The sequence below is a fragment of the Microcaecilia unicolor genome, chromosome 7, assembly GCF_901765095.1.
Source record: "Microcaecilia unicolor chromosome 7, aMicUni1.1, whole genome shotgun sequence".
Taxonomy (NCBI): domain Eukaryota; kingdom Metazoa; phylum Chordata; class Amphibia; order Gymnophiona; family Siphonopidae; genus Microcaecilia; species Microcaecilia unicolor.
This window is the reverse complement of record NC_044037.1, coordinates 73,913,720-73,939,649: the sequence shown is the minus strand read 5'-3', so window position 1 is coordinate 73,939,649 and position 25,930 is coordinate 73,913,720. Positions and strand designations below refer to the sequence as shown.

At 44.0% G+C, this 25,930-nt stretch overlaps 1 protein-coding gene across 3 annotated transcripts in view; it reads left to right on the top strand.

Annotated features, from left to right (window-relative positions):
- The window catches only part of CENPI (centromere protein I), a 122,132-nt gene that overhangs the window by 49,067 nt on the left and 47,135 nt on the right, over nucleotides 1-25,930 (top strand). For all 3 annotated transcript variants that reach the window (XM_030210014.1, XM_030210012.1, XM_030210013.1), the window contains exons 6-9: nucleotides 3,139-3,187; nucleotides 7,792-7,838; nucleotides 9,861-9,950; nucleotides 23,174-23,308. In XM_030210014.1, coding sequence (XP_030065874.1) covers nucleotides 3,139-3,187; nucleotides 7,792-7,838; nucleotides 9,861-9,950; nucleotides 23,174-23,308 — 321 coding nt within the window. The remainder of the gene's footprint in view (nucleotides 1-3,138; nucleotides 3,188-7,791; nucleotides 7,839-9,860; nucleotides 9,951-23,173; nucleotides 23,309-25,930) is intronic.

Here is a 25,930-nt window from a genome sequence, read left to right as displayed (position 1 = left end):
TGAAATTATGTATGTTATGCTGTTACCTGCCTTGGATAAAGGCGGTATATAAACATAATCAATTGGATAAAAGGACTGATTAACTTGCGACATAAAAGTATAATCCTGTCCTTCAGGATATAGCATTCTCCAAGGATCAGTCAGTCCCAGGCAATCCTTAAATAGGAGAGCGTCCATAACTCGAAATTTAGATGATAATCTGGATTGAGTGCCTAAAAGAGGGTCTAGCACCTGATTTGTAATACCCCATAACCACTATCTCCATAGGGCCTTGCTCTACTACCAATGTGGTTAGATCCTAAGAAAATTGACTACCCAAACCAGTAGGTGCATAAATATGACAGATGAGAAGTTCTTTATGCTCTACCTTCAATCAAAGTCATCTTCCTGTAAGTTGGAATTTTTATTGAGTAAAATGTCAAATCCACATTTTCTACCAATAGCTGGGGCATACATAGTCACTCCCCCACCCCATTTTTCAACTTAAGGGATTCTGAAGCAGATAGATGTCTCATGCGAGAGACATATATCTGCTTTAGGTTTCTTCAAATGCGCCAGAACTTTCTTCCTTTTGATAGCATGAGTTAGGCCCTTAACATAAAGTGAAAAAAAATTAAGACCCCCCTCCCACCCCCCAAATAGTAAAAGATAGGATAGCCTCAAAAGGCTATAGCGCGATACACGTGGCAAAGGGGGGGAAAAAGTCCCCTGATCTCCCTGCAGGTAAAAGTCCCCAAACATGCACCCTGCTCCCATCCCATCATCCACACAAGTAAATGCACATACACTCGGTGAGGCTTACCATCCATGCACCCTCTTAGGTGGTCCCCTGCAATTTGGCATGAAATTACTTTTTTTTGCTCCCCTTCCAAAAGCAAAAGAACAAGCAAAGAGTTATAGAAATGGCACAGAATTGACAAATATCCTCTAAAGGAAACATCCACTAGCATTTAGAACATTTGTCAAAAAGCATCATCTCCAGTTAACAAAACAAAATATATAGCAGGACATTCACCCATTAACCACTTGTCACTGCTCAGTCAGAAGTTTCCTTAGCAGGTCTGGATCCTCGAAGGTGCAGGTCTGGTTTGCAAACGTGACCCGAAGGTGAACAGGATAGAACATTCCTTATTGAGCACCTAGTTTTTTCAGAGACGCTGTAAAAGATAGAAGTTGCTTTCTTTTTTGGGCAGTTGCTGGAGAAAAATGCAGAAGAATGGTAATTGTAGACTCTTGCCAGGAGAGGTTCAGAGTAGCCTTCGTTTTGGCCAGAATATCCAACACTTGAGGATGGTTTTTCTGGTAGCTATTGTTTCGGCCAGGAGGATTTCTGAACTTCGAACAGTGACCATATCTCCTTTCCCTTTTGCGGAGAGGACTGGAGTGATCTATGTCTTTTGGATAGTAAGAGTACTTATTGGAACTTGGCGGTAACAATTGAATTTCATAGGTCAGGTAGGCTGGCTGTTCATTCTGTTTGGGAAATTTTGAAAAAGGGAGGCTGTTTCTAAACAGATGATTGCTTACTGGTTAAAGAAGCGATTTTTCTTCAGCCTCCCTACTAGTAGGAAAACTGCTGCCCACAGTTTTGAGAGCTCATGCCACAAGAGATGTTGCACTTGTGTGAGCAGAAATCGGTTCCATTTCATCAGTCGATATTTTCAAGGTGGCAACTTGGTCTTTCCACATATTCTCTCCAATATCCACACATTACAGGGTGGATATTGTAGCTTGCGGGATGCCACACTTTGCAAGATCTGTAATCAAGGCAGCGGCAACTGTAACCCACCCTTCTTAGAAACTGCTTTTCAAGTTTCAACAATTTTTATTGATAATTCAACCAAAGAAAGGCCAACAAGCTCATTATACAATGAATTGAAAACAAAACAATCTGAGCAAGAGCTGACAAAAACCATATCGTCAAAAAAAAACAAATTGTACATTTTCTCCTCACCCCTGCACCTTCCAACAACCTATCCCTCCCACATGTGTATTGTCCCTCAACTGGTATTAAGGGTTCAACAGTTAAACCCAACTCAGCAAGTCCAGCCACATGAAATTTACAGTCAGTCAAAATTTAACATTATCTATAAGGACCGACCTCCAGTAAAGGAATTTCTTTACCAAATCTAAACCCCTCTTAGCCCTACCCACCCCACCCAATGAAAAGTACCTATAATGTGTGAACCCCCCCCCCCCCCAACCACTTACCCAAGCAATCTATGGGAAAACTACCATTAAGCCCCCCTAACCCTCCCACCCCACCTGTGACACCATCTTAAACTCTATCAATGTATAGTGAGAGGATTCTTAGAAACTGCTTTTTGTCGTCCTATAATTTCTGGAATGATCTGGGGGCTGCTAAGGAAGGGGAAATGTGGATTTACCTGAACTTTTTCTTTTAGTCCTCCAGACTATTCCAGAATCCTACCCTTTGCTCAGTGTCATGACAGTTGCCTTGTATGTATTTATCCTACTGTTGCCTTTTTTTCTTTTCTTTTTTTCTTCAGTGCTTACATTCTCCTTTTGCAGAGGTTACTACTTATTCTAGTTTTACTGTAGATCTGCTTTCAATTCTTCATGAATTTTAAAGAAGGATGGAAGTTCTGTTTTTTTTTTTTTTTGTTTTGTTAATATTTTATCATTCCACTGGTTGGTTACCTAAATACTGAATTGCTGGAGCTACACGCAAGGCTTAGAAAATGCATAGTTGTGTTGATGGACATAACACCTGCAATTTCTGGAATAGTTTGAAGGACTAAAGGAAAGAAAATGATCAAGTAAGGCCTAATTTCTCCTTAATCCAGTTAGGGTAGATACCGTTTAAGCCAAAGGAACAGAAGGAAGTTATTAGGCCAAAAAGTCTCACTATTAGAACATTTTTTTTTTTTTTTAAGTTTATCAAATACCTATCTGTATACCCTAAGTTGTTTAGCAATCTATTTTAGCTCTATAAAATGCACACAATACTAATATGTATAGCCTTAAAAATACCAAAGAATTCACATAGTTATCAAGATGTTCATTGTTATAGGAACTAGGCAGCATTGTGCATTTTTGGTATCTTCTACTTTTCATGACTTTAATTTCAAGTGTAAACAGATTCTCAGGCAGTTTCCCTTTTTGTTTTTCCTGCAGTGCCCATATATTTGCCACTTACTATACCTACTAACCAAGAAAGAGAATGGTGAGTCCTTATCTGCTTTTTGCTTTGATAGTGTTAAGAGTAGCGCCTTGGGCAGTGATGCAGTAATTCCAGCACAGCAACCAATATATATGAGGCCTTGTGACTGGCCTTTTCACATTAGAAAGGAAAGAAATTACAAAGATGTATAATGAAGAGACTTTTGCCTCTGATAAACATCCTTTCTTAAAACAAACCAAAAATGGATCAGTATTCAGCAGGGAGGTCAGTGTTTTGTGTTCTTTTATGCTGGCCGCTACAGCTGAATGAAATTTGAATAAAGCCTTTTATGCTGTCCTAAGCTTATACAGATAGCGGCAATATTAGTTCACTAACCAGATAACGAACAGCTGTCTGTGAAACCCATCCCATCATCTCTCATGGACCACCCCAACACTATTTGGATAGTGTTGAGGAGGTCTGTAAGAATATTAAGTTGCAATATCTGCTTAATGCTGCTGAATATCCCTGGGTAGACACAGCTAAGAGAAATATCCCTTTCCTTATTATCCAACTAGATCAGCCCAAAAGAATGGGTTATACTTCCCAACCATCTGCTGGAGGCAGAGAATACTGACATTTCACAAGTGTAAGGAGTGATGCAGCTCTGGAGCCTGCCAGTATTTTTCTGCCTCCAGCACATGGTGTAGAATGAACCGATGCAGCAGAATTTGTTGAGGCGGGCCCGACTCCCTAGGGTGCAGTCCGTGGTCTTAGGACCGAGTCTGTTGGCCGATGTTTGTTTGGCTCCCAAGGATATATCCACAGACCTTTTGTTTTGGTAGAGCCTTAAGGTATCTCTGTCCTCTAGCCCACAAGCCTTAGCCTACAGGCTTTCATTTCCTATGGCTTGCTTGCAGAGGCCCTACAGGGCCTTTGCCAATGGGGGTAAATGAGTCTTGGGTTACACCCTCCTCTCCCCTCCTCTCTTTCAGTTACTACATGAGAGCTCAGTAAATGAAGGAAAGAGAGGATAGGTGTATGGTTGGGTATGTGAAGCAGGGTAGGTTAGTTTTACTTTTGGTCCTCTGGGTGCAGAAGGAGGCTGGCTGAGACTGGCATGAAGCACAAGGGGAGAGCTGGTCCATTTTTTGTGGGTTTTTGTCTGCTGACGGTTCTTTAAAAATAGATAGCTGAGGCAGACAATGGCAGTGGAGATAAGCACTGGATTTGAGGAAAGCTTCTGAAAGGTGGTCTAGGATGGCGAAGCAGTGCAGGATGCCCCAAAGGAACAGAGGCCAGCAGGTCATTCAGTCTGAGTGGGGCTTGTGCTTTAAGGGTGCACCATTTTAGAAGCAGTTTTATTGTTCTGGCGAGCGCTGTGGTAACAGCAACCAACAAATTTGTAGTTCCATTGTCAGTGCTGCGGAGAAGGCAGAGTCTCACTTGGGTGTACGCTTTGGCAGCTGGTGTTACTGGAGCTGACACAAGCCATTATTCTCGGGATTACTGTGCACTTTTTTGTTTGGATTTAGTAGTCTGAGAATGACCGCCTTGTAGGCTAGAATAGTTGCCATTTTCAGCATAACCTACGTGATACTGCTGTGCAGGAGATGCTAGGGCTATAGGGAGTTGATACCATGAGGAAGGGGAGTGCCTGCTGGAACCCTGGTGCAGGTCTGTAACCCTTCCGAGGTCCCAGAGGTGTTGTGGTGTGTTTCAAGAGGCTGTTAGAGCCAAATACAGGCAGGGTTTCCTATCTTCTGTCTCATGGGCTCAAGAAGTGGCTTAGGACAGGATATATAAATAAAATGTTGGGGCTGGATCTCATGGCCCTTGTTGCCTCATGTGCAGACTTGGATTCTAAGCTTCTGTATGGACAGGGTCACGCCTCCTGCACCTGAACGTGACTCTGCTTCATCAGATGTGCAGAGAGGAACAGGAAGTCCATCTCTGGGGTGGTATCCTTGGATTGGATAGAACCAGAACTGGTGTAAAGCAGGGGAAGCCTTCACCTGTGTGCTCGATGGGCCTCTATCTGCAGCTTGCAAAGGTGATGGGTCAGCAGTACAAGCCAGGTCCCCCTTATCCTCCATGATGTGGTCTTGTACTCCTCCTGCCACCTCCTCCCCTCCCTCACTTCGGGGAAAGCAGTCTACAGAACCATCTCTTATTTCCCTTGATAAATGAAGGTTCCCACAGTATATTAGGGCCAGTTTAGATTTGTGATGTGTAAGATTTTAGTGCAGTGAAAAACAAAAGCAAGGTGAAGCATGGATGTCTTGCAACCTTTGTAGCCCTAATTTGTTGTTGCATGGAATGACTTATCAGTTGATTTGTGAGCCCTCCAGGGACAGGGAAATACCCAGTGTACCTGAATGTAACACCTTGAGCTACTAAAAAGGTGTAAGCAAAATCCAAATAATATTTTTGGTCAGAGGATGAATGGTTCCAGTGGATTGCCAGGGGTGCACAAGGTCCCTAAGAAATCTGTGGCTAAGGATTAGGCTGATTGCGAGGCTGGTACCCTTAGGTGTTTGGGTCTTGGATTTATATGGCCTGGACATTCGAACGGTCCAATAAAGATTCCTAAGATGCTTGGCAGTAGTAACTCTACACTATCCCAGGTCTAAAGTTTGCGTCTGAGACTTGGTTGGGCCTCTCACTTATCTGAAATCTGTAGCCCTTGCAGGTAGCTGTCTCAGGAGATTGTTGGCAGAACAGGCTTACTCAAGTGGTCTTATTTCCTCCCCCACTTGTGTCCTTTGGTTGCAGGAGAGCTCTAGCAGTCTTCTAGGTGTTACTTGTTTTCTTCATATGGTTCTAACTCTGGTACACAGTTGGGTACTGCTGGCCCTGGCAAGATTAGCTATAGTTTGGTGGGGTAACAGCATTCAGGTACCTCTTGGGGTGGTCTCCTGATGCTGCCTTGCTAAGTCCAAAGTTCCTTAGTGTTTGTTTGGAGTTCTCTTCCTTATAGTACATGTGGCAGTTTTAGGGAAGCTGTGCCCAAGCCTGGTCTCTTGACTTTCTTTGTGGTTTGTGAGTGTGTAGGGAACCCATGACAGACTTTTTCTTGGCATGCTTGGCAACTGACAGTGCTCCGTTCCCATGTTAACTACATTGTCATGGTGGGTGGGGGAGCCTTGAGACTGTCTCTACCCTGGTTTGTTTGTAGGGATCAGCAGTACCAGACTTCCCTTGTCCATTGCATGAGTACTGCCTTCAGGAGCTCTCAAATTTGTAGTTTATCAAACTACAGGTTAATATGTCCTCTTAAGCATCAGTGTTGTCATGATTTCCCTCGCCTTGAGCATCCCTACTGCAGAGAGTCACTGTCACCTTGAGATGTTGCTCTGTATCAGAGCCTGGCCTTGTCTCATCTAGGATTCTTAAGGCTTTGGTACGTCCTGTTTATCTGGACTGGTCTACAGGATGTTAAGGAAGGTGGAATTTGTTCTTATAGATTAATTTCCTTTTCTTGAGCCTTGTGAAACCAGTTCGGGACCCTCCTGGGAAGACTGTGGCTAGACACTTCTTGGGATCATCTTCTGAGGGGGTACCTGTTGGGCTTGTTCTGGGGAAAGAGTATCCCAGTCCAGAGAGGGCCCGATACTCCATAATGTTGATCCATGATATGGATTCATTATCTTGTTCTATAGTATTGATCTATAATCTTGATCCATAAGGTTAATCTTTAATGTTCAGGTATTTCAGATCTGCTTTGTCAATAGCATACTGACAGGTTCCAGTGCTGCACCACTACTTATCCTGGTGATGTAACTGTGAAATGTCAGTATTCTCTGCCTCCATGTGCACTTTGTTCAGATAGGGCATATATCAAATTTTATTAAACATAAACATAACACTTGTCTGAACTGGTCTAATAGGACTCAAGGAAAGGAAATTAGCAGATATGAACACATTTCACCATAACTGCTGCAGTTATCAGGATTTTACCTTATATAAACCCAAGATGAAATAAAAATATGATATAAAGTTAGGAAAAAGACTAAAGAGAGACAACATGGAGCTGTTTGTCACATGAACTTTAGATTCTAGTTTATTGCTGCTTTAATGCACAATGCCTTTTAAGTTCTTTCATGTTCAGCATATGTTCACCGAGTTAACAAGGACTTTGAGCATATTCAGTGACAGATGCAAGAGAGAGAGTCCCTGGTACATCTGGTCCTAGGGGCAGGGGTTGTGACTGGAGAGTTCTCTTCTGTTTTTTCCATGGTGCTTGGATGGTATGTTCATTGCACTTTTTAGCTTCTTGGAGAATGTGTTTACTTTAAGTGTAAAGAGATTTTTTTTTTCCTTTTGCTTTTCACTGTAAAGGATATGCCTGGATATATTCCAGCATTGATGGCGATCACCAGTCCAGTAGCTGAATGATGTCTACTCCACATACGCATGCATATGTAGGGCATAGAAAAGCCATTGGAAACTAAAGTAAACATGACGAAGACCTGTCGAGACAGGTTATTTGCTGCTGCATTGTGAATACCTCTTTAGTAAATTTGCAGTTGTGTTCTGTTGGTGGGTCTTCACAACCACTAGCATCTTTTATTTTGTAGTTCCAAAGGAGCAATTTCAAAAAGAGCCTCACACCAAACCTGAAAACTTCCTGAGGAATTTTAGTGCATGTTTTTTTTTCTTTCTAGTGAAACCTTTTCGTGTCAGGAAACTGTTGGACCTGCAGATCAGAGTGGTGAGTGTCCTTTGGTTAAAAAAAGAAAAAAAAAATATGGACTTTTCTCGCTTAGTAGATACAGAAAAGTGGGAGTTCCAGTAGCTATAAGGTTTCTTCAGTCCATCAAATGACCATTGTTTTTCAGGAAAACATTTTTCACCCCATAACATTTTATTTCTCAAATTTTGTTATATGCCTATCTTCTAACAAAACAAAACATGTTAACCAAATGTAAATAACACTGTCACAAATTGATCATGATTTTCAAAGAATATTTTTCATGCTACATATTTGCGAGCCAAGTTTTATTATATTATACACCAGTCATTTATTCCTTTTATAGAGTCAAAAAAAAAGGGGGGGGGTCATGTTTTGAAACATGGTGGAAATATGTTATCAAATTTTGGCAGTAAAAGGACTTTTTGTAGACAAGTCCTCATTTTTTTTTCAGTTTGTGTTTGAAGATACCAACATATTTGAAAGAATGTTAACATTGCACAATTTCTTTCTAGTCCCTTTAGGAGTAGTGAGAGCACTGGCTCAGAATTTTAGGGACCTGGCACTTTTATTTTTTAAAATGAATCCATACATTCCCTGTGAACATTAAGATTTACAGGAGCACACTTGATTTCTCTGTGAAGGTACTTTTCATTTCAATGGAAAAGCAACTCATGCATGTAATATTTCACATTTTATTAAAATCAGGTATACAAAGCTATAAGTAAACCACTTTGAATGTAGTTGCAGAAACCACAGAGGCGATGAATAGAAACATGCACAGACACCTACCATAGTACCTAATAATTTATAGGCGTGCACAGTTGTATGGTATAAAGCTGTAACATTCTTAAAGTTGCTTGATTGACACCCTAGAATTACTAAGGATTTAGTATCACGTGTCTGGAATCATACATTAACTGTGTGGTGCTTTTGCACATATTTCTGTCTGATTCATATTAGGTCTTAACTAATTTCCTTTATGATGGTGTTTTCATTTGACGTTCTAGAACTGTTGTGCCACTCTTCTTTCCTTTCCTTTTTTTTTTTTTTTTGTTTATATATTTTTGATTTGCCAGAAGAGTGCCGTGTATAATTGTGCAGAAGTCACCGCCTACTCAAAGGTGTAGGCCAAGTCTCCAAAGCAATCCACCACCTATCTGAAGGTGTAGGCCAAGGTCCCAAAGCAATCCGCCACCAATACTTCAGCCAGGGTTGGTTCATGGTAGTCCACAAAAGATCCTGCCATGTCCCGGAGAGACCTCTCGCCTCTCAAAAGGGAGAGATCCATCTCTTCTTCCCTTGGCTCCCTGGCCGTTAGGTCCTGATCAGGGTTTCCTTCATGACTTGGGGTGAGTCTCCGAATCCTCCCTACTCCACCCCCTTCTGGGTCTTACACAGGCTGGGGAATTCCCACACTCTTACCCTTGGCTCCCTGGACTTTAACAGGGTCCGAAAGACATGTCAACACCAAGTTCGTTGGCCTATGCAAATTTATATATAGATCAGACTTTCAGTTCCTTGGGTCAGGGAATAGTTTCCACAACTTCAGAATGAGCTAGTTGAGTCTGCCACCACCCATGTAGCCATCCTTGTTTGGCTACTACCACCTGAGCAGGGTCCCTGTTCACCCTAACGTTCCTAGGGTGGACTAACCCAAGTTGTCTGCCTGTAAGTGCTCTTGAGAGGATCTGACCAGGACGGTGCTCCCCTTCCCTCGTAATAGGACATATACCCTGTCACAATAATAAAGACAGCTGCAAGCATTAACATCCTTATTCCTCTTTTTGTTTGTACCTGTTCAATAAATTTGAAGCTACTTTATTTTTTTTACATCATTTGGTCCCTATATCCAGATCATCAATATTGTCTTCCAAACTGGGCCTACTTTCCAAGAAAGAGGCATTCTTTACATGTGTTGTGACTTTGTCCATACTTATTTCTAACACATTGTGACTTATTTAGTTCTGCAGTTTGAATAATCTGCAAACTTTATTAGACTTTTATGGAGATCTTAATGTTGACCCTTTTATTTCATTGTAGGGAATGCAGCCTCACCTTCAGGGCCTCTTGTCACTGTATAAAGTCTACTGTCCTGAACTAGTTTCACTAACATTACCTACAAGGGTGAAGGTGAGTGAGTTGGGAGAGGGAAGGGGAAGACTCTGTGAGAAGTCATTCATCTTTTGGAAAAGGGTTGAGGTACAGAGCCTTGTAACATCAAAATAGGCTTATTTGTGATAGAAATTAAAGCTGTTAACCTGATTTTTATATAATGTGTTGTTGTTACAAACCATACAAACTTCTCTCATTATTGCTCTTATAATGCAGTTGTATATGTTATGAAGAACAAAAATTGGTGACCAGTTTTTACTCAGTGATTTGTGTTTTAAGCTATGATTAGAAAGTGCAGCATGTATTTGATATTTTATGTACAGTGATATTATTTGAAATTGTTTGGCTTGAGGCTGTATCAGAGGACACAGAGGGAGAACATCTTAAAAAGGTCAGGCACTGGTATTCAATTCCAACAGCAATCACAGATGCAGCAACATTGTGATACAAAGAAATTCCATCCTTCTGATCTGCATTTCTATTGCACCTTTGCTGCCTGTGGCTCTAAGCAGCAGCATCCTCTCCTGTATTGTCTCCTCTTTTTTTAAGTACAGGCACATGTATTTTACTTAGAGATTCCAAATTTTTCTATAAGTGTAGGTAAGGGCACAACTCTGATAGCAAAACTTAATGATACAGTTTTCACCCCTTGTATGTTTTCCACATTCTGTTTTCTAAAAAAAAGAAACAGTCCTAATGTAAGAGCTCATTTCACCGATCTACACAAAAAACCTACACTTTCCATGTAAAAGAATAATCATACAAATATTCAAACAGTAATTAAGAAACAAATGTCTTATTTGCCCGTCTTCCCCCTCCCCCATAATGAGTGCTTAATGGACTACTTTCTTTATGCTGATTGTGCCCAGATTGCTCTCTGTTACAGAACCTTCACCTGGAATTCAGCCTTGAATATGGGCTTGTGTGATACAGCTGTCTGATGTCCCACTTCCACTTTAAACTTATAGCCAAAATTAAGCTTCTTAGTTCTTCCCAAGATCACTTCTGCCTTCCACATTTTTGGGTTGTGTTAGATAACACTCATCCTCCTTGGCCTGCACCTTTGGGTCCTCTTTGACTCCTTTTTTTCATTCTCTGCACACTTCAAAAACATTGGAAAATATATCATTTTATATGTAGCTAAAATTCTTACCTACACTGCTTGGACTACTGCGGGCTCTCCTTACAGATCTGACGTAGAACTGTTTTTCTCATCTACAGTGAGAGCGCGGGACCAGCAGTCTCTTCTCATCCATCGTGAAGCCTTTGGGAACCTAGTGGATGTCATCTGAGTGACACCAGAGTCAGTTCCACCTATGCTTTGGTGGACAATTCGATCCAATTTGACTGTGGGACTTCCATTTCAAATTCCTCAGCCTCAGAAGGTACTGACGATGGATGCGTCCCACTTGGGCTGGGGAGCTCACTTAGATGGACTTCACACTCAGGTGCTTGGTCAGCCCAGGAGACGGATCGCCACATCAACCGTCTGGAATGCTCTAAAGGCTTTCAGAGATCAGTTGTTCAACCCAATACAATTAGGTGGTGATGTACTACACCAGCAAGCAGGGGTTACCTGATTACGCCCACCGTGTCAGGAGGAAGTCTGGATGTGGCATTCCAGCATGAGATTCTCCTCAAGGCCACTCACCTGGTGGACATATCCAATAGCCTGGCCAACAGACTGAGCTGGGTCATGCAACTGCACAAGTGGTCACTCAGCATGGGCGTTGCCCACGAGATCTTCCAAGTGTTGGGGCACCCCCTCAGTGGGTCTCTTTGCCACTTGGTTCAATTGCAGAGTCCCTCAGCACTGTTCCAGGCTTTAGGCCCATGACAGACTAGTGTTGAATGCCTTCCTCCTTCATCGGTGGACCGGTCTTCTGTATGTGTATCCTCCCATCCCTCTTGTGGAGAAGACTTTGCTGAAACTTGAGCAAGACTGAGGAACCATGATCCTGATCACTCCATACTGGCCCAAGCAGATCTGGTTCCCTTTTCTGGCGTTGTCCTCCGAAGAACCTTGGAGATTGGCGTGTTTTCTGACCCTCATCATACAGAATGAGGGATTTCTTCTACATCCCAACCTCTAATCTCTGGCCCTCACAGCTTGGATGTTGAGAGCTTAGAATTTGTTACCTTGCATCTTCCTGAGGGTGTCTCCAAAGTTTTGCTGGCTTTCAGGAAAGATTCCACTAAGAGGTGTTACTGATTTTCAAATGGAGGAGGTTTGCCATCTGGTGTGAGGGCAAGGCCCAGATCCCCTTTCTTGCCCTAAACGTACCCTACTTGAAGAACTTCTACATCTCTGAGTCTGATCTCAAGACCAATTCTGAAAGGGTTCACTTTGGCATGATTAGTGCTGCTTATCTTGTAGAGGGTAAGCCTATCTCTGGACAGCCTCTAGTTGTTTGCTTTATAAGAGGTTTGCTTTTCACAAAACCCCCTGTCAAGCCTCCACCTGTCATGGAACCTCAACTTTTTCCTTCACCAGCTGATGAAAGCTCCTTTTCAGCCACTCGATTCCTGTCATCTGTAGTACTGGAAGGTCATGTGTTTGGTGGCTGTTACTTCAGCTTGCAGAGTCAATGAGCTTCGTGCCCTAGTGGTGGATCCACCTTACACTAAATTTCATCACAATAGAGTAGTTCTCCACGCACACTCTGTTCCTGCTTAAGATGGTGTCAGAGTTCCATCTGAACCAGTCGATTGTCCTACCATTTTTTTTCCCAGACCTCATGCCCATCCTGGCAAAAGCGCACTGCACACCTTGGACTGCAAGCGAGCATTGGTCTTTTACTTGTAGTGGACTAGGCCCCTATAGACATTCCACCCAGCTTTTTTTTCTTTTAATTCCAACAAGATGGGTGTTGCCATCATGGAAACCACACCATTTCCAGTTGGCTGGCAGACTGCATTTCATTCACTTACGCCCAGGCTGGGCTGACTCTTGAAGGTCAGATCAAGGCTCATAATGTCAGAGCCATGGTGGCGTTGGCAGCCCTCTTTGAGGTCAGCCTCCATTGAAGAAATATGCAAGGCTGTGATGCGGTCTCCAGTCCATACATTCACATCTTATTACTGCATTGAGCAGGATACCCAACGCACTAGTCAGTTTGGACAGACAGTTCTACAGAATTTGTTTGGGGTTTAGAATCCAAATCCAGCCCCCTAGGCCCATTTTGTTCTCTTCCAGGCTGCACTCTTACACAGTTGTTTATAGTTTCAGGTTAATTAGTATTTTGCTCTTGCTGTTGCAAGGTCCAATTGACCACTGGTGGTGGTTTTCGTTGAGTCTGGTAGCTAGGGATTCCCACATGTGAGAATATGGCCTGCTTGTCCTCAGAGAAAGTGAAGATACTTGTACCAAGTATTCTCCGAGGACAAGCAGGCTGCTTGTTCTCACTGATGGGTGACGTCCACGGCAGCCCCTCCAATCAGAACACTTTCTAGCAAAGTCCTTTGCTAGTCCTCGCGCGCCGATGCGCACCGCGCATGCGTGGCTGTCTTCCCGCCCGAACCGGCTCGTGCCGGCCAGTCTTCTTTTGTCCGCGCTCGGTACGGTTGTGTTTCGCCGTTCGTGCCCCGAAAGTTGACCTCGCACGTCGTTTATCGACTTCGCTTTAAAAAATAAAAAAAAAAAGGTGTCGGAAGGAGACCTTTATGGTTTTCTCCCTTCCCGTACTTCTAGTTTTGCCCCGGTAAGTTTTCTTTCGTCGTCGGGGTAGGCCCTATTTAGGCCTCGGTTCGAAGTTTTCTTCCCCCTATTTTTGTGGTGCCATTTTCGCCATTTCGAGTTTTGATCTCGCTGGCGCGATTTTTCCGCCCATGACATCGAAGTCTTCCAGCGGCTTCAAGAAGTGCACCCAGTGCGCCCGGGTAATCTCGCTCACTGACAGGCACGCGTCGTGTCTTCAGTGTCTGGGGGCTGGGCACTGCCCGCAGGCCTGTAGTCTGTGTTCTCTTTTGCAAAAGCGGACTCAGGTAGCGAGATTAGCCCAGTGGAACGTTTTGTTCTCGGGCTCTTCGTCGGCATCGGCACCGGGAGTATCGACTGCTTCGACGTCGGCACCCGGACCTTCATCCTCGCCCCCGATTGCATCGAGGTATTGGCCCTCTGCCTTGCCGTGCGGATAATATTTTTGGAGAGAAAGTCGAGCAGGTGGTAGAGCAGCTCCACCAGCGGGACACTGCTTTCGACAAGTTCTCCCGCCGGCAGCCTTCAGCCTCTACCTCTACAGGTAGAAGATTTTTTGGGGGAAGGAAGACTGTTCCCTACTCTTCTGGCAAGCGTAGGTACAATCCTCCTTCTCGACAGCCTGCGGCCCAGGCTAAGCCCCAGCGCGCTCGCTCTCGTCAGCAGCGTGCGACTCAGCAAGGCCCCTCGGCTCCCCAGCAAAAGCAAGGAACGAGCTTTTGACTGGCTCCAGCAGAGCATAGCCGACATACAAGTGTCAGTGCCGGGCGACCTGCCAGTCGGAGGGAGGTTGAAAGCTTTTCACCAAAGGTGGCCTCTCATAACCTCCGATCAGTGGGTTCTCCAAATAGTCCGGCAAGGGTACACCCTCAATTTGGCCTCAGAACCTCCAAATTGTCCACCGGGAGCTCAGTCTTACAGCTTCCAGCACAAGCAGATACTTGCAGATGAACTCTCTGCCCTTCTCAGCGCCAATGCGGTCGAGCCCGTGCCATCCGGGCAAGAAGGGCTGGGATTCTATTCCAGGTACTTCCTTGTGAAAAAGAAAATAGGGGGGATGCGTCCCATCCTAGACCTAAGGGCCCTGAACAAATAACTGGTCAAAGAAAAGTTCAGGATGCTTTCCCTGGGCACCCTTCTCCCCATGATTCAGGAAAACGATTGGCTATGCTCTCTGGACTTGAAGGACGCCTACACACACATCCCGATACTGCCAGCTCACAGACAGTATCTGCGATTTCAGCTGGGCACACGTCACTTCCAGTACTGTGTGCTACCCTTTGGGCTCGCCTCTGCGCCCAGAGTGTTCACGAAGTGCTTGGCTGTAGTAGCAGCGGCACTTCGCAGACTGGGGGTACACGTGTTCCCATATCTCGATGATTGGCTGGTGAAGAACACATCCGAGGCAGGAGCCCTGCAGTCCATGCAGATGACTATTCGCCTCCTGGAGCTACTGGGGTTTGTGATAAATTATCCAAAGTCCCATCTTCTCCCAGTGCAGAAACTCGAATTCATAGGAGCTCTGCTGGATTCTCGGACAGCTCGCGCCTATCTCCCAGAGACAAGAGACAACAACTTGTTGTCCCTCGTCTCGCGGGTGCGAGCATTCCAGCAGATCACAGCTCGGCATATGTTGAGATTGCTGGGCCACATGGCCTCCACAGTTCATGTGACTCCCATGGCCCGCCTTCACATGAGATCTGCTCAATGGACCCTAGCTTCCCAGTGGTTTCAGGCTGCTGGGGATCTAGAAGACGTGATCCACCTGTCCACGAGTTTTCTCAAATCCCTGTATTGGTGGACGATTTGGTCCAATTTGACTCTGGGACGTCCTTTCCAAATTCCTCAGCCACAAAAAGTGCTGACCACGGATGCGTCTCTCCTGGGGTGGGGAGCTCATGTCGATGGGCTTCACACCCAAGGAAGCTGGTCCCTCCAGGAACGCGATCTACAGATCAATCTCCTGGAGTTACGAGCGGTCTGGAACGCTCTGAAGGCTTTCAGAGATCGGCTGTCCCACCAAATTATCCAAATTCAGACAGACAACCAGGTTGCCATGTATTACATCAACAAGCAGGGGGGCACCGGATCTCGCCCCCTGTGTCAGGAAGCCGTCAGCATGTGGCTCTGGGCTCGCCGTCACGGCATGGTGCTCCAAGCCACATATCTGGCAGGCGTAAACAACAGTCTGGCCGACAGGTTGAGCAGGATTATGCAACCTCACGAGTGGTCGCTCAATTCCCGTGTAGTGCGACAGATCTTCCAGGTGTGGGGCACCCCCTTGGTAGATCTCTTCGCATCTCGAGCCAACCACAAAGTCCCTCAGTTCTGTTCCAGGCTTCAGGCCCACGGCAGACTGGCATTGGATGCCTTCCTCCTGGACTGGGGGGAGGGTCTGCTGTATGCTTGTCCTCCCATATCTCTGGTGGGGAAGACTTTGTTGAAACTCAAGCAAGACCGAGGCACCATGATTCTGATTGCTCCTTTTTGGCCGCGTCAGATCTGGTTCCCTCTTCTTCTGGAGTTGTCCTCCGAAGAACCGTGGAGATTGGAGTGTTTTCCGACCCTCATCACACAGGACGAAGGGGCGCTTCTGCATCCCAACCTCCGGTCCCTGGCTCTCACGGCCTGGATGTTGAGAGCGTAGACTTTGCCTCTTTGGGTCTGTCAGAGGGTGTCTCCCGCATCTTGCTTGCTTCCAGGAAAGATTCCACTAAGAGGAGTTACTTCTTTCTATGGAGGAGGTTTGCCATCTGGTGTGACAGCAAGGCCCTAGATCCTCGCTCTTGTCCTACACAGACCCTGCTTGAATACCTTCTGCACCTGTCTGAGTCTGGTCTCAAGACCAACTCTGTAAGGGTTCACCTTAGTGCAATCAGTGCATACCATTACCGTGTGGAAGGTAAGCCGATCTCAGGACAGCCTTTAGTTGTTCGCTTCATGAGAGGTTTGCTTTTGTCAAAGCCCCCTGTCAAGCCTCCTACAGTGTCATGGGATCTCAATGTCATTCTCACCCAGCTGATGAAACCTCCTTTTGAGCCACTGAATTCCTGCCATCTGAAGTACTTGACCTGGAAGGTCATTTTCTTGGTGGCAGTTACTTCAGCTCCTAGTCAGTGAGCTTCAGGCCCTGGTAGCCCAGGCCCCTTACACCAAATTTCATCATAACAGAGTAGTCCTCCGCACTCACCCTAAGTTCTTGCCAAAGGTTGTGTCGGAGTTCCATCTGAACCAGTCAATTGTCTTGCCAACATTCTTTCCCCGTCCTCATTCTTGCCCTGCTGAACGTCAGCTGCACACATTGGACTGCAAGAGAGCATTGGCCTTCTACCTGGAGCGGACACAGCCCAAGAGACAGTCCGCCCAATTGTTTGTTTCTTTTGATCCCAACAGGAGGGGAGTGGCTGTGGGAAAACGCACCATATCCAATTGGCTAGCAGATTGCATTTCCTTCACTTACGCCCAGGCTGGGCTGGCTCTTGAGGGTCATGTCACGGCTCATAATGTTAGAGTCATGGCAGCGTCGGTAGCCCACTTGAAGTCAGCCACTATTGAAGAGATTTGCAAAGCTGCGACGTGGTCATCTGTCCACACATTCACATCTCATTACTGGCTGCAGCAGGATACCCGACGCGACAGTCGGTTCGGGCAGTCAGTGCTTCAGAATCTGTTCGGGGTTTAGAATCCAACTCCACCCCCCTAGGCCCATGTTTGTTCTGTTCCAGGCTGCACTCTCAGTTAGTTGGTAAATTTTTTAGGTCAATCTCAGTTATGTCCTCGCCGTTGCGAGGCCCAATTGACCATGGTTGTTGTTTTGAGTGAGCCTGGGGGCTAGGGATACCCCATCAGTGAGAACAAGCAGCCTGCTTGTCCTCGGAGAAAGCGAATGCTACATACCTGTAGAAGGTATTCTCCGAGGACAGCAGGCTGATTGTTCTCACAAACCGCCCTCCTCCCCTTTGGAGTTGTGTCTTCCCTTCTCTTTGTCTTGCTACATATGAGACTGGCCGGCACGAGCCGGTTCGGGCGGGAAGACGGCCGCGCATGCGCGGTGCGCATTGGCGCGCGAGGACTAGCAAAGGACTTTGCTAGAAAGTGTTCCAATTGGAGGGGCTGCCGTGGACGTCACCCAGCAGTGAGAACAATCAGCCTGCTGTCCTCGGAGAATACCTTCTACAGGTATGTAGCATTCGCTTTCTCCGATGACAGCAGACCATTCATTTTCACATACCCTCTCACCTCCCCTTGGAGTTGATTCAATGATATAGTATGGTACTGCTGGTCCCGCGCTCTCATGGCAGGTGGGAAGGCACTTGTGCAGGTATAGTGGGGATGCTGCCTTGCTCTTAAAGCAATATAAGGTTTTTAATGCGCCGCCCCAGGCGATGTGGATGATGTCACCCACATGTGAGAATGAATGGCCTGCTATCCTCGGAGAATGCCTGCTTATGGGTATGTATCTTCAATGTTTTTCCTCAGCCATTCAGATGTAGAGTTGCTTTTTTGTTTTGGATCGTTGTCTTGCTACATAACACACTTATGCTTATGTTCACAGACAGATGACTGGATATAAGCCTTAAGAATTTTCTTGTACAGTGCAGAATTCATGGTTCCTTTAGTAATGGCAAGTTTTTCAATGTCCTGAGGCAGGAAAGCATCTCCACACCATCATACTACCACTATCTTGGTTGACTGTTGGAAATGTTGTGTTTGCATTACACCAGACATAATGGATCCTATATTGTCTACTTTTTGTCTGTTCTTAGAAAATTATCCCCCCCCTCCCCCCAAAAAAACAAACAAAATCTTCTATCATTTAGGTGTTGGTTTCTGTCTTGCTATTTTACTACTACTTATTTCTCCCTCTTTGGATGGTCAGCCTCTCCACTTCAAGGACCCAGTATGGATTCTTGGTGTTATTTTCAACCCTGCTCTTTCCTTCAAACCTCAGATTAATGCCGTTCTTAGCTCCGCTTTCTTTGCTCTCCATTGCATGTGATTGGTCTGCCCCTTTTGTATCCTACATCATTATTCTGGCTCTGGTCATCTCCCACATGGACTACTTTAACTCTCTCTACATCGGCCTTCCACTTCACTCCTTTAAATGTCTTCAGTTGGTCCAATCAAACGCAGTTGAGCTTCTTCATAATGCTCACAGATTTGATCATGTTACACTCCTCCTAAGTTCAGAACACTGGTTACCAATCTCTGCACATATCATTTACAAAATTCTCCTTGTTTACAAATCTTGCTTTTCCCCGCTCTCTCCTACTTTTCCAGTCTCTTCATTCCTTATACCCCTCTCAGCACCCTTCACTCTGCTAACCAACATCATCTTTCCATCCCTCAGCTATGTGACTCCCTACCACTCATGACACTGTCTTTAGCTATTTGGGCCCTAAACTCTAGAACAACCTTCCCCCTTCATGTTAGAAATCAACCCTCTCTACCTCTGTTCAAACAAGCCTTTGAAGACCCATCTTTTCTCTAGTACTTTTCCAGTGACTACATAGTTTCTCTTTCTCTTTCCTTTCCTTCTCTCCTCTTTTCTTTTTCTTTTTGTATTGGTAAACCATTTTATACCTGTGCGCAGGCACCAGTGGTGTATCAGGTGTGACTAAATAAAGTAAAAATAAATTCTATAGCGCTATTAGACATATTCAGCGCTGTACACTAAACATGTAAGACACTTCCTGCTTGACAGATCTTACAATCTAATGAAGACAGACAAATAGGACAAATAAGGGAATTAAGGTGGGAATGATAAAACAGACATGGGTACTGAACAAGTGAATAGGAGTTAAAATCAGCCTTAAAAAGGTGAGCTTTTAACCTAGATTTGAAGACTGCCAGAGATGGAGCTTGATGTACTGACTTGGGAAGTCTATTCCAGGTTTATGGTGCAGCAAGATAAAAGAAACAGAGTCTGGATTTGGCAGTGGAGTAGAAGGGTACAAATAGAGATTTACCCAATGAATGGCGTTCCCGAGGAGAAGTGTAGGGAGAGAAGAATGGAGAGGTACTGAGGAGTTGCAGAGTGAATGCATTTTGTAAATCAATAAGAGGAGTTTGAACTGTATGCAGAAACAGGTAGGGAGCCGATGAAGTGACTTGTTGAGATGGCTAATAAGCATAGCAACACTGGCGGAATATAAGTTTTGCAGCAGAATTTTGAATGGATTGAAGGGAAGAGAGATGGCTTAGTGGGAGACCTGTGAGAAGCAAGTTGGTAGTCCAAGTGAGAGGTGATAAGTGTGGATAAGGAATTTGGTAGTGTGCTCAGAAAGGAAGGGACGAATTTTGGTGGTGATATAGAGAGGAAACAACAGGTATTAGCAGTTTGTTAGATATGTGCCGAGAAAGAGAGGAGTCGAAGATGACCCCAAGGTTACAAGCTGATGAGAGAGGATGAATATTATCCACAGAGAGAATGGGGGGAGAGGAGAGGTGGATTTAGGGGGGGGGGGGGGGGGAGAAAAGCTCAGTTTTGGCCATGTTTAGTTTCAGATGAAACATCCAGGCAGTAATGTCAGACAGGCTGAGACTTGGGCCTGGTTTCATGCTGAAATTTCTGGTGTGGAAAGGTAGATCTGGGAGTCATTAGCATAAAGGTGATACTGAAAACCATGGGAGGTGATCAGAGTACCAATGGAATAAGTATAGATGGACAAAAGAGGTTCCAAGACAATCCTTAGGTACACCAACTGATAGTGGGATAGAAGTGGAGGAGCATCCATCAGAGCATACACGAAATGTGTGATGGGAGAGATGATAAAACCAAGAAAGAACAGAGCCCCATAATCCCAAGTGAGGACAGCATATCAAGGAATAGATGGTGATCAACGGTGTCAAAAGCAGCAGATCAAAAAGGATGAAGGTAGAATAGAGCCCATTTGGATCTGGCCAGGAACAGGTCATTGGAGACTTTAGCAAGGGCTGTCTGTTGAGTGTAGAGGGTGAAAGCCAGTTTGAAGTGGATCAAGAATAGCTTGAGAAGAAAGTCAAGACAACGATGGTGAACAGCACATTCAAGTATCTTGGATAAGAAAGGGAGGAGGGAGATTGGGCAATAGTTGGAAGGGCAGGTAGGGTCCAATGAAGGGTTTTTTGGAGGAGTGGTGTAACCAGTTTGAAGACATCTGGAACAGTTGCAGTGGAAAGTGCAATTGAGGATATGATAGAAGGGATGATAGTAGGAAAGAGTGCTGAGTAGATGGGTGGGAATAGGATCAGAGGAAACGGGTCAATTTGGAAAAGGAAAGAAAATGTGCAGTTTCCTCTTCAGTGATTGCAGAAAAGGAAGAAAAGGTGGCAGGGTTTGACAAAATGTGTTGGGGGGAGGAGAGGTGAAGGTGACTTGGTTGAGAACTCATGGTTAATCTTGTGAACCTTGTCATGGGAGTACTCGGCCATAGTCTGGGGAGAAAGTGAATGGGGGTTGGAGGTGAAGACACTTTGAGGAGAGAGTTCAGTGTGGCAAAGAGAGTTTGTTAGATGGATGTAGTAGTTTTGTTTGGCAAGTGTGAGAGCAGACTGGAAGGTGGTCAGCAAGAATTTGAAATGTATAAAGTCAGCATGGGATTTCAGCCAAAGGCGTTCAGCAGATCAGGCACAGGAATATAGGTAGCAGATTCTACAGGTTAGCCAAGGCTGGGGTTTGGTACACCTTACAGAACGAGGAATGGGAGGAGTGACAGTATCCAGCGCAGAGGAGAATAGTATTTTAGGAAGAGACAGCCTCATTGACAGACTTGGATAACATAGTATTTTTGCCCAGTATTTCTTAGTTATAGGCATGATGAACACTGACTTTAGCTGAGGCTAGAGAGGCCTGCAGTTCTTTGGATGTGCTGCAATGTTTTGTGACTTCCTGGATGAGTTGTCTCTGTGCATTTGGAGTAATTTTGGAAAGCCACCACTGGGTTATGTGTTTTACTCTAGGTTGTCTTTGATATTACATCTTGTTTAAAGATCAGAAATCATTCAGAGTGACATATATACAGTAATGCGGGAAATCAGGATGTGAGGGAGGTTGACTTTTTTTTTTTTTTTTTTTTTTTTAAATCGCTGTATACTCAGGGAAAGAAGGTTGAGGACCTTCTGAAGCAAACCTCTGCACCTTGTGTGTTGGGCATCCAGGTGCTCATTTATGGGGGCTAAATTGTGACAGTTTCACTCCAGAGACCATCCATTTAGAGTTGGTGGCTGCTGTTATTGCTGATGTGCTGTATGATCTGGTGAGGGTATTTTCCAGGTCAGTGGTCTCAATAATAGCAAGGTTCTGGCAGTGGCTTCAGAGGTGAGTGGCAGGCATTAGTTCTAAGTCTCAGCCCAGTAAGCTCCCTTTTAAATAAAAATGTGGTGGTGATCTCTAATCTTGTTGTAGAGCATGCCAGTTCCCACTCGGGAAGTCCTTGGCTGCAGGGAACAGGTTTCTTTGGGTGCTGGAAGCTCAGTTTTGTTGCATGGTTACCTTTTATTCATGGTCTGGCAAGGGAAGGCAGCATTGTTGCCTTTTTAAGATCCCCCCCCCCCCCCCCCCCCGGTTTCCTTTTGAGGAATAGGTGTTTTGTTTTTTAGCTTTGGCATTCATATAGGGACAAGTTCCCAGGGATGCAGTGCCTGATATTCTGGAAGTGTTATTTGTTTCCACAATCTGTTGGTAGGAGGTCATGACCCATTAGCTTGGACTGGTCTAGCAGGATTCAAGGGAAGAAAATTATCGTGCAAGAATACATGTCTCCTTCCCTTCAAGCGGGGCCTTTTCTAACCTTGAACTCCTAGCTCTTCCCTTTTCTGGGAGCCCGGCTAGAAATTTCCCAGGTGTATAATTCCTTATGCTGCTTTCAGGGCAATGTCGTCCCCTGAAAGGGCATATCAGGAAGAATATACCTTCTGCTACAATGGCCTTAGTAATTCCTGGGTCACACATGCATTTGTTTTGCAGCTTCTCTCCTTTTATCTTCCAATTGCCTCCACGTCCCTCCTTGTGATCTCCATTTCTTGGGCAAGCTACTCCTTTGTGTTTTTCCCGTCCATTGCTATCTCTGTACTTTGGACACCATGTTGCTAGAATGGCCCTTCCTGAATTTCTGCATACTGCTCATCTCTGGCCATATTCAAATCATCTTTACAATTCACTTTTCAGAGATGGTTTGTTTTTAAATCCAACTCTTCCTGACCTTGACTGTCTCAAGAGATGACTAGGAAATTTGTCTTGTCTGTGTGCCTCAACTAGATTATAAGCTTCATGGTAAGGGACTGTCTGCTGTGTCTGTACAGCACTGTGAGTAGAAATGTTTTTAATAATAATAAGACTTCAAATGTGTTTGGTATCCTTCTGCTACATACTTGAGATCTTGAGAGATAGATTTAAAGAGAGTGTTCTTGTCTCCAAAGAGATTCAGCTTATGGAAATAAAGCAGCAGCAGCAGAGATTGCTTTGATTTAATGCAAAATTCTGGTTGTGTTAATGTGTTATACCTAGCAATGTTTTCTTGAGCTTGCCCATAGGAGAAGCAGTAATATAAGTTTCTTTGTTTAGACATTTTTTAAAAATTCAGAGAGCCTATGGAAAGCAGAGATAATGGCAGTGAGAAGAAGAAATTTCGGTTCTCCTTCAGTAGGGCTGCAGATGGGCTTTGGTATAAAGCAGCTTCCTTCACAATCCAAGAAAAGGGTAAGTGACTAAGGCAAATTTTCTAACAAGTTACTTTGAAAACAATAAGTTACAGATTAGTGCTAAGAAAAAATAGGCTTGAGGATGATAAATGCCAGAAGGACTTTCCTCAGGATAGTTTAATCTTTCTTGTGAAACACCAAGCATGCTATTGCATTATGGAGAATCCCTCCCCTTAAATGTCTGGCAGAAAAGTTGAGGAGAAGGTGGGCGGCACTGAAAATACTTCAGACTAAAGTTCTTGCACCTCCCCTTGGTAGGCTTGTTTAACCAGTTTTGTGAGGAGGTTGTTAGCCAAGGCATGGGATGCCTAGATGTAAACTATTCAGTAACTGGTAATCAATAAATCACTTTTCATTAGAGAGGGGAGTTCAGTAGGGAGATAATGAGAAAATGTCAATTGATTTTCTGAAAGATAGGATGTAACAATCCACATATTTAAAACCAGGGAAACTTCCAATTTTTAAAATACATTTTAAGATTAGGAAAATACTTCCCATTATGACACTCTGTAATCAAATCTGAATATGGTGAACACTGTCAAAACCCAGTATGGAAGATTTTCAGGAAGATGGTTTTTGATGGCCAGATTTAAGAAACTGCTATGAGTCTGGGTAGCAGTCAAGTACTTTGGAGTAATCTGTGATAAATGATTCACAAAAACTATAATTAAATGGTAGTTGGTAAATACAGATTTTGTTGATATTTATGCATAACTAGTAAAAAAAATTTTAAAAAAAGCCCGTTTCTTAACGCAATGAAACGGGCACTAGCAATGTAATGAGTTCCTGCCATTAATGTTTCCACGGTTGTATTCTGAATATAATTGTTGTTTACATGTGTAAGATTTCTTTATATACAATATTTTTTGTGTAAACTGTTACAATGTGGTAAAGGTTTTCCTTGTTCAGGCCCTTCAATCAGTTTAACAATCACATCAGAAGAGCTCCTTACTCGTGAGAATGCAACATACAGTTGCCCTTGTGAGAGACTGAGAGTGACAGTGTGTTTTACAGACAGTGTAAGAGAGAGATACACAGAGTGATTGAGTGTGTGTGTATGTGTGTGTGAGTGACAAAGTGATTAAATGTTTGTCTTTCCTTCCGTTCTGTGCACTTGCCTCCACTGATGTTCGTACCTCCCTGTATATGATTGTTAGAGATTCAATCCACTCCACTTCCCTCCTCTAAGTTCCGTTCTGTCTGATTGGTTCTTCGTTCCTGTGACGTCACGTTTGCTTGGCATCTATGCAGCATTCCGTTTCCTCGACATGAGGGCGGGGACAGTGAGAGCCAATGAAACGCTGAACTACAGACTTACGAACCCTACACTGCCACAGTGCCACAGAGTCAGCTTCAGAATGTTGGAGGTGCTTTTTATTATAGGAGGATGACTCAAACTAATATGTATGTTAATGTAGAGTGATGCGGTAGCCATATTCACTTTTAAAGGTAATAAATAGAAATAAAACAAAATGTAGAAAAGAATAAAAATACCATCTTTTTTTATTGCACTAACTTAATACATTTTTTGATTGGCTTTCGAAGGTAACTCTTCTTCAGATCAGAAATAAGCAAATGTTGATAAATAACAATATATATGTGAAACATCAAAGCATTCCAATGACAGCCTCATAGGAAGAGGATGGGATGGGTAAGGTGAGAAACATGGGGAGCTAGGTGGATGAGAGATGGGGAGAGATGCATGGTAGATATGAGGGTGACAAAGCAGTAGAATTTTATGGTTTATAATGGGCTAGAAAACGCAGATCTTTGTCATGTCTGGTGGATGTCAAAATATTTAATCATTTTGACTTCAAAGGTCTTATGTTCCTAGATTGTCTTAAAGTTTCCTTTTAGTATTCTTACCATAAAATCATTGATACAGTGTTTTGGTTTTGTAAAGTTCTGTCCCACAGAGGTGACATCCTGGTTGGCATTGGCATTTGTCTATGTAAATTAAATCTCGTCTTTAGCAACTGGCTTGTTTCTCCAGTATATTACCCTTCTTCGCACTTTTTTTTTTACACTGAATGATATATACCACATTGGAAGATGAGCATGTGAAGGCTTCCTTTATGTTGAATATTTTTCCTTTGTGAAGGCTTCCTTTATGTTGAACATTTTTCTTTTGTGAATGACTGTGGGATCCTGTGAAATGGTGCAAGGATGTGTGCCACTCTTCTTTTTGAGCTTCTGTCGGGTGCTTGCGTTTCACTAGTTTGTGTTTTAAGTTGGGTGGCTGTCAGAAGGCCAGCACTGGTGGGGATGGGAATATCTCAGTAGTTCATCCTCCTGGAGTAGTGGCTGTGGATCTTTTATGATTCTTAATTTTTCTAGCTCAGGGTTGTGTGTCACTACAAGGGGGATTCTCTCTGTGGCTTTGTTTTCCTTATTCTGCAAAAGGTTTTTCCTTCGGTATTTTGTTTGTTGTTGTTGTAACAATAGATTTTTGGCAAAAGATACAAAAGAGCAATAATTTCACCATAAAATGTTGAGGTACAATAGCTTTGCATTAACCAAAACAGTAATGCCAAAATACATCATTTCAGATCATAACTCAACAGAGAACCCCCACCCCCATCCAACCCAAATCCCCAAACCCATCCCACCTGAATCAACC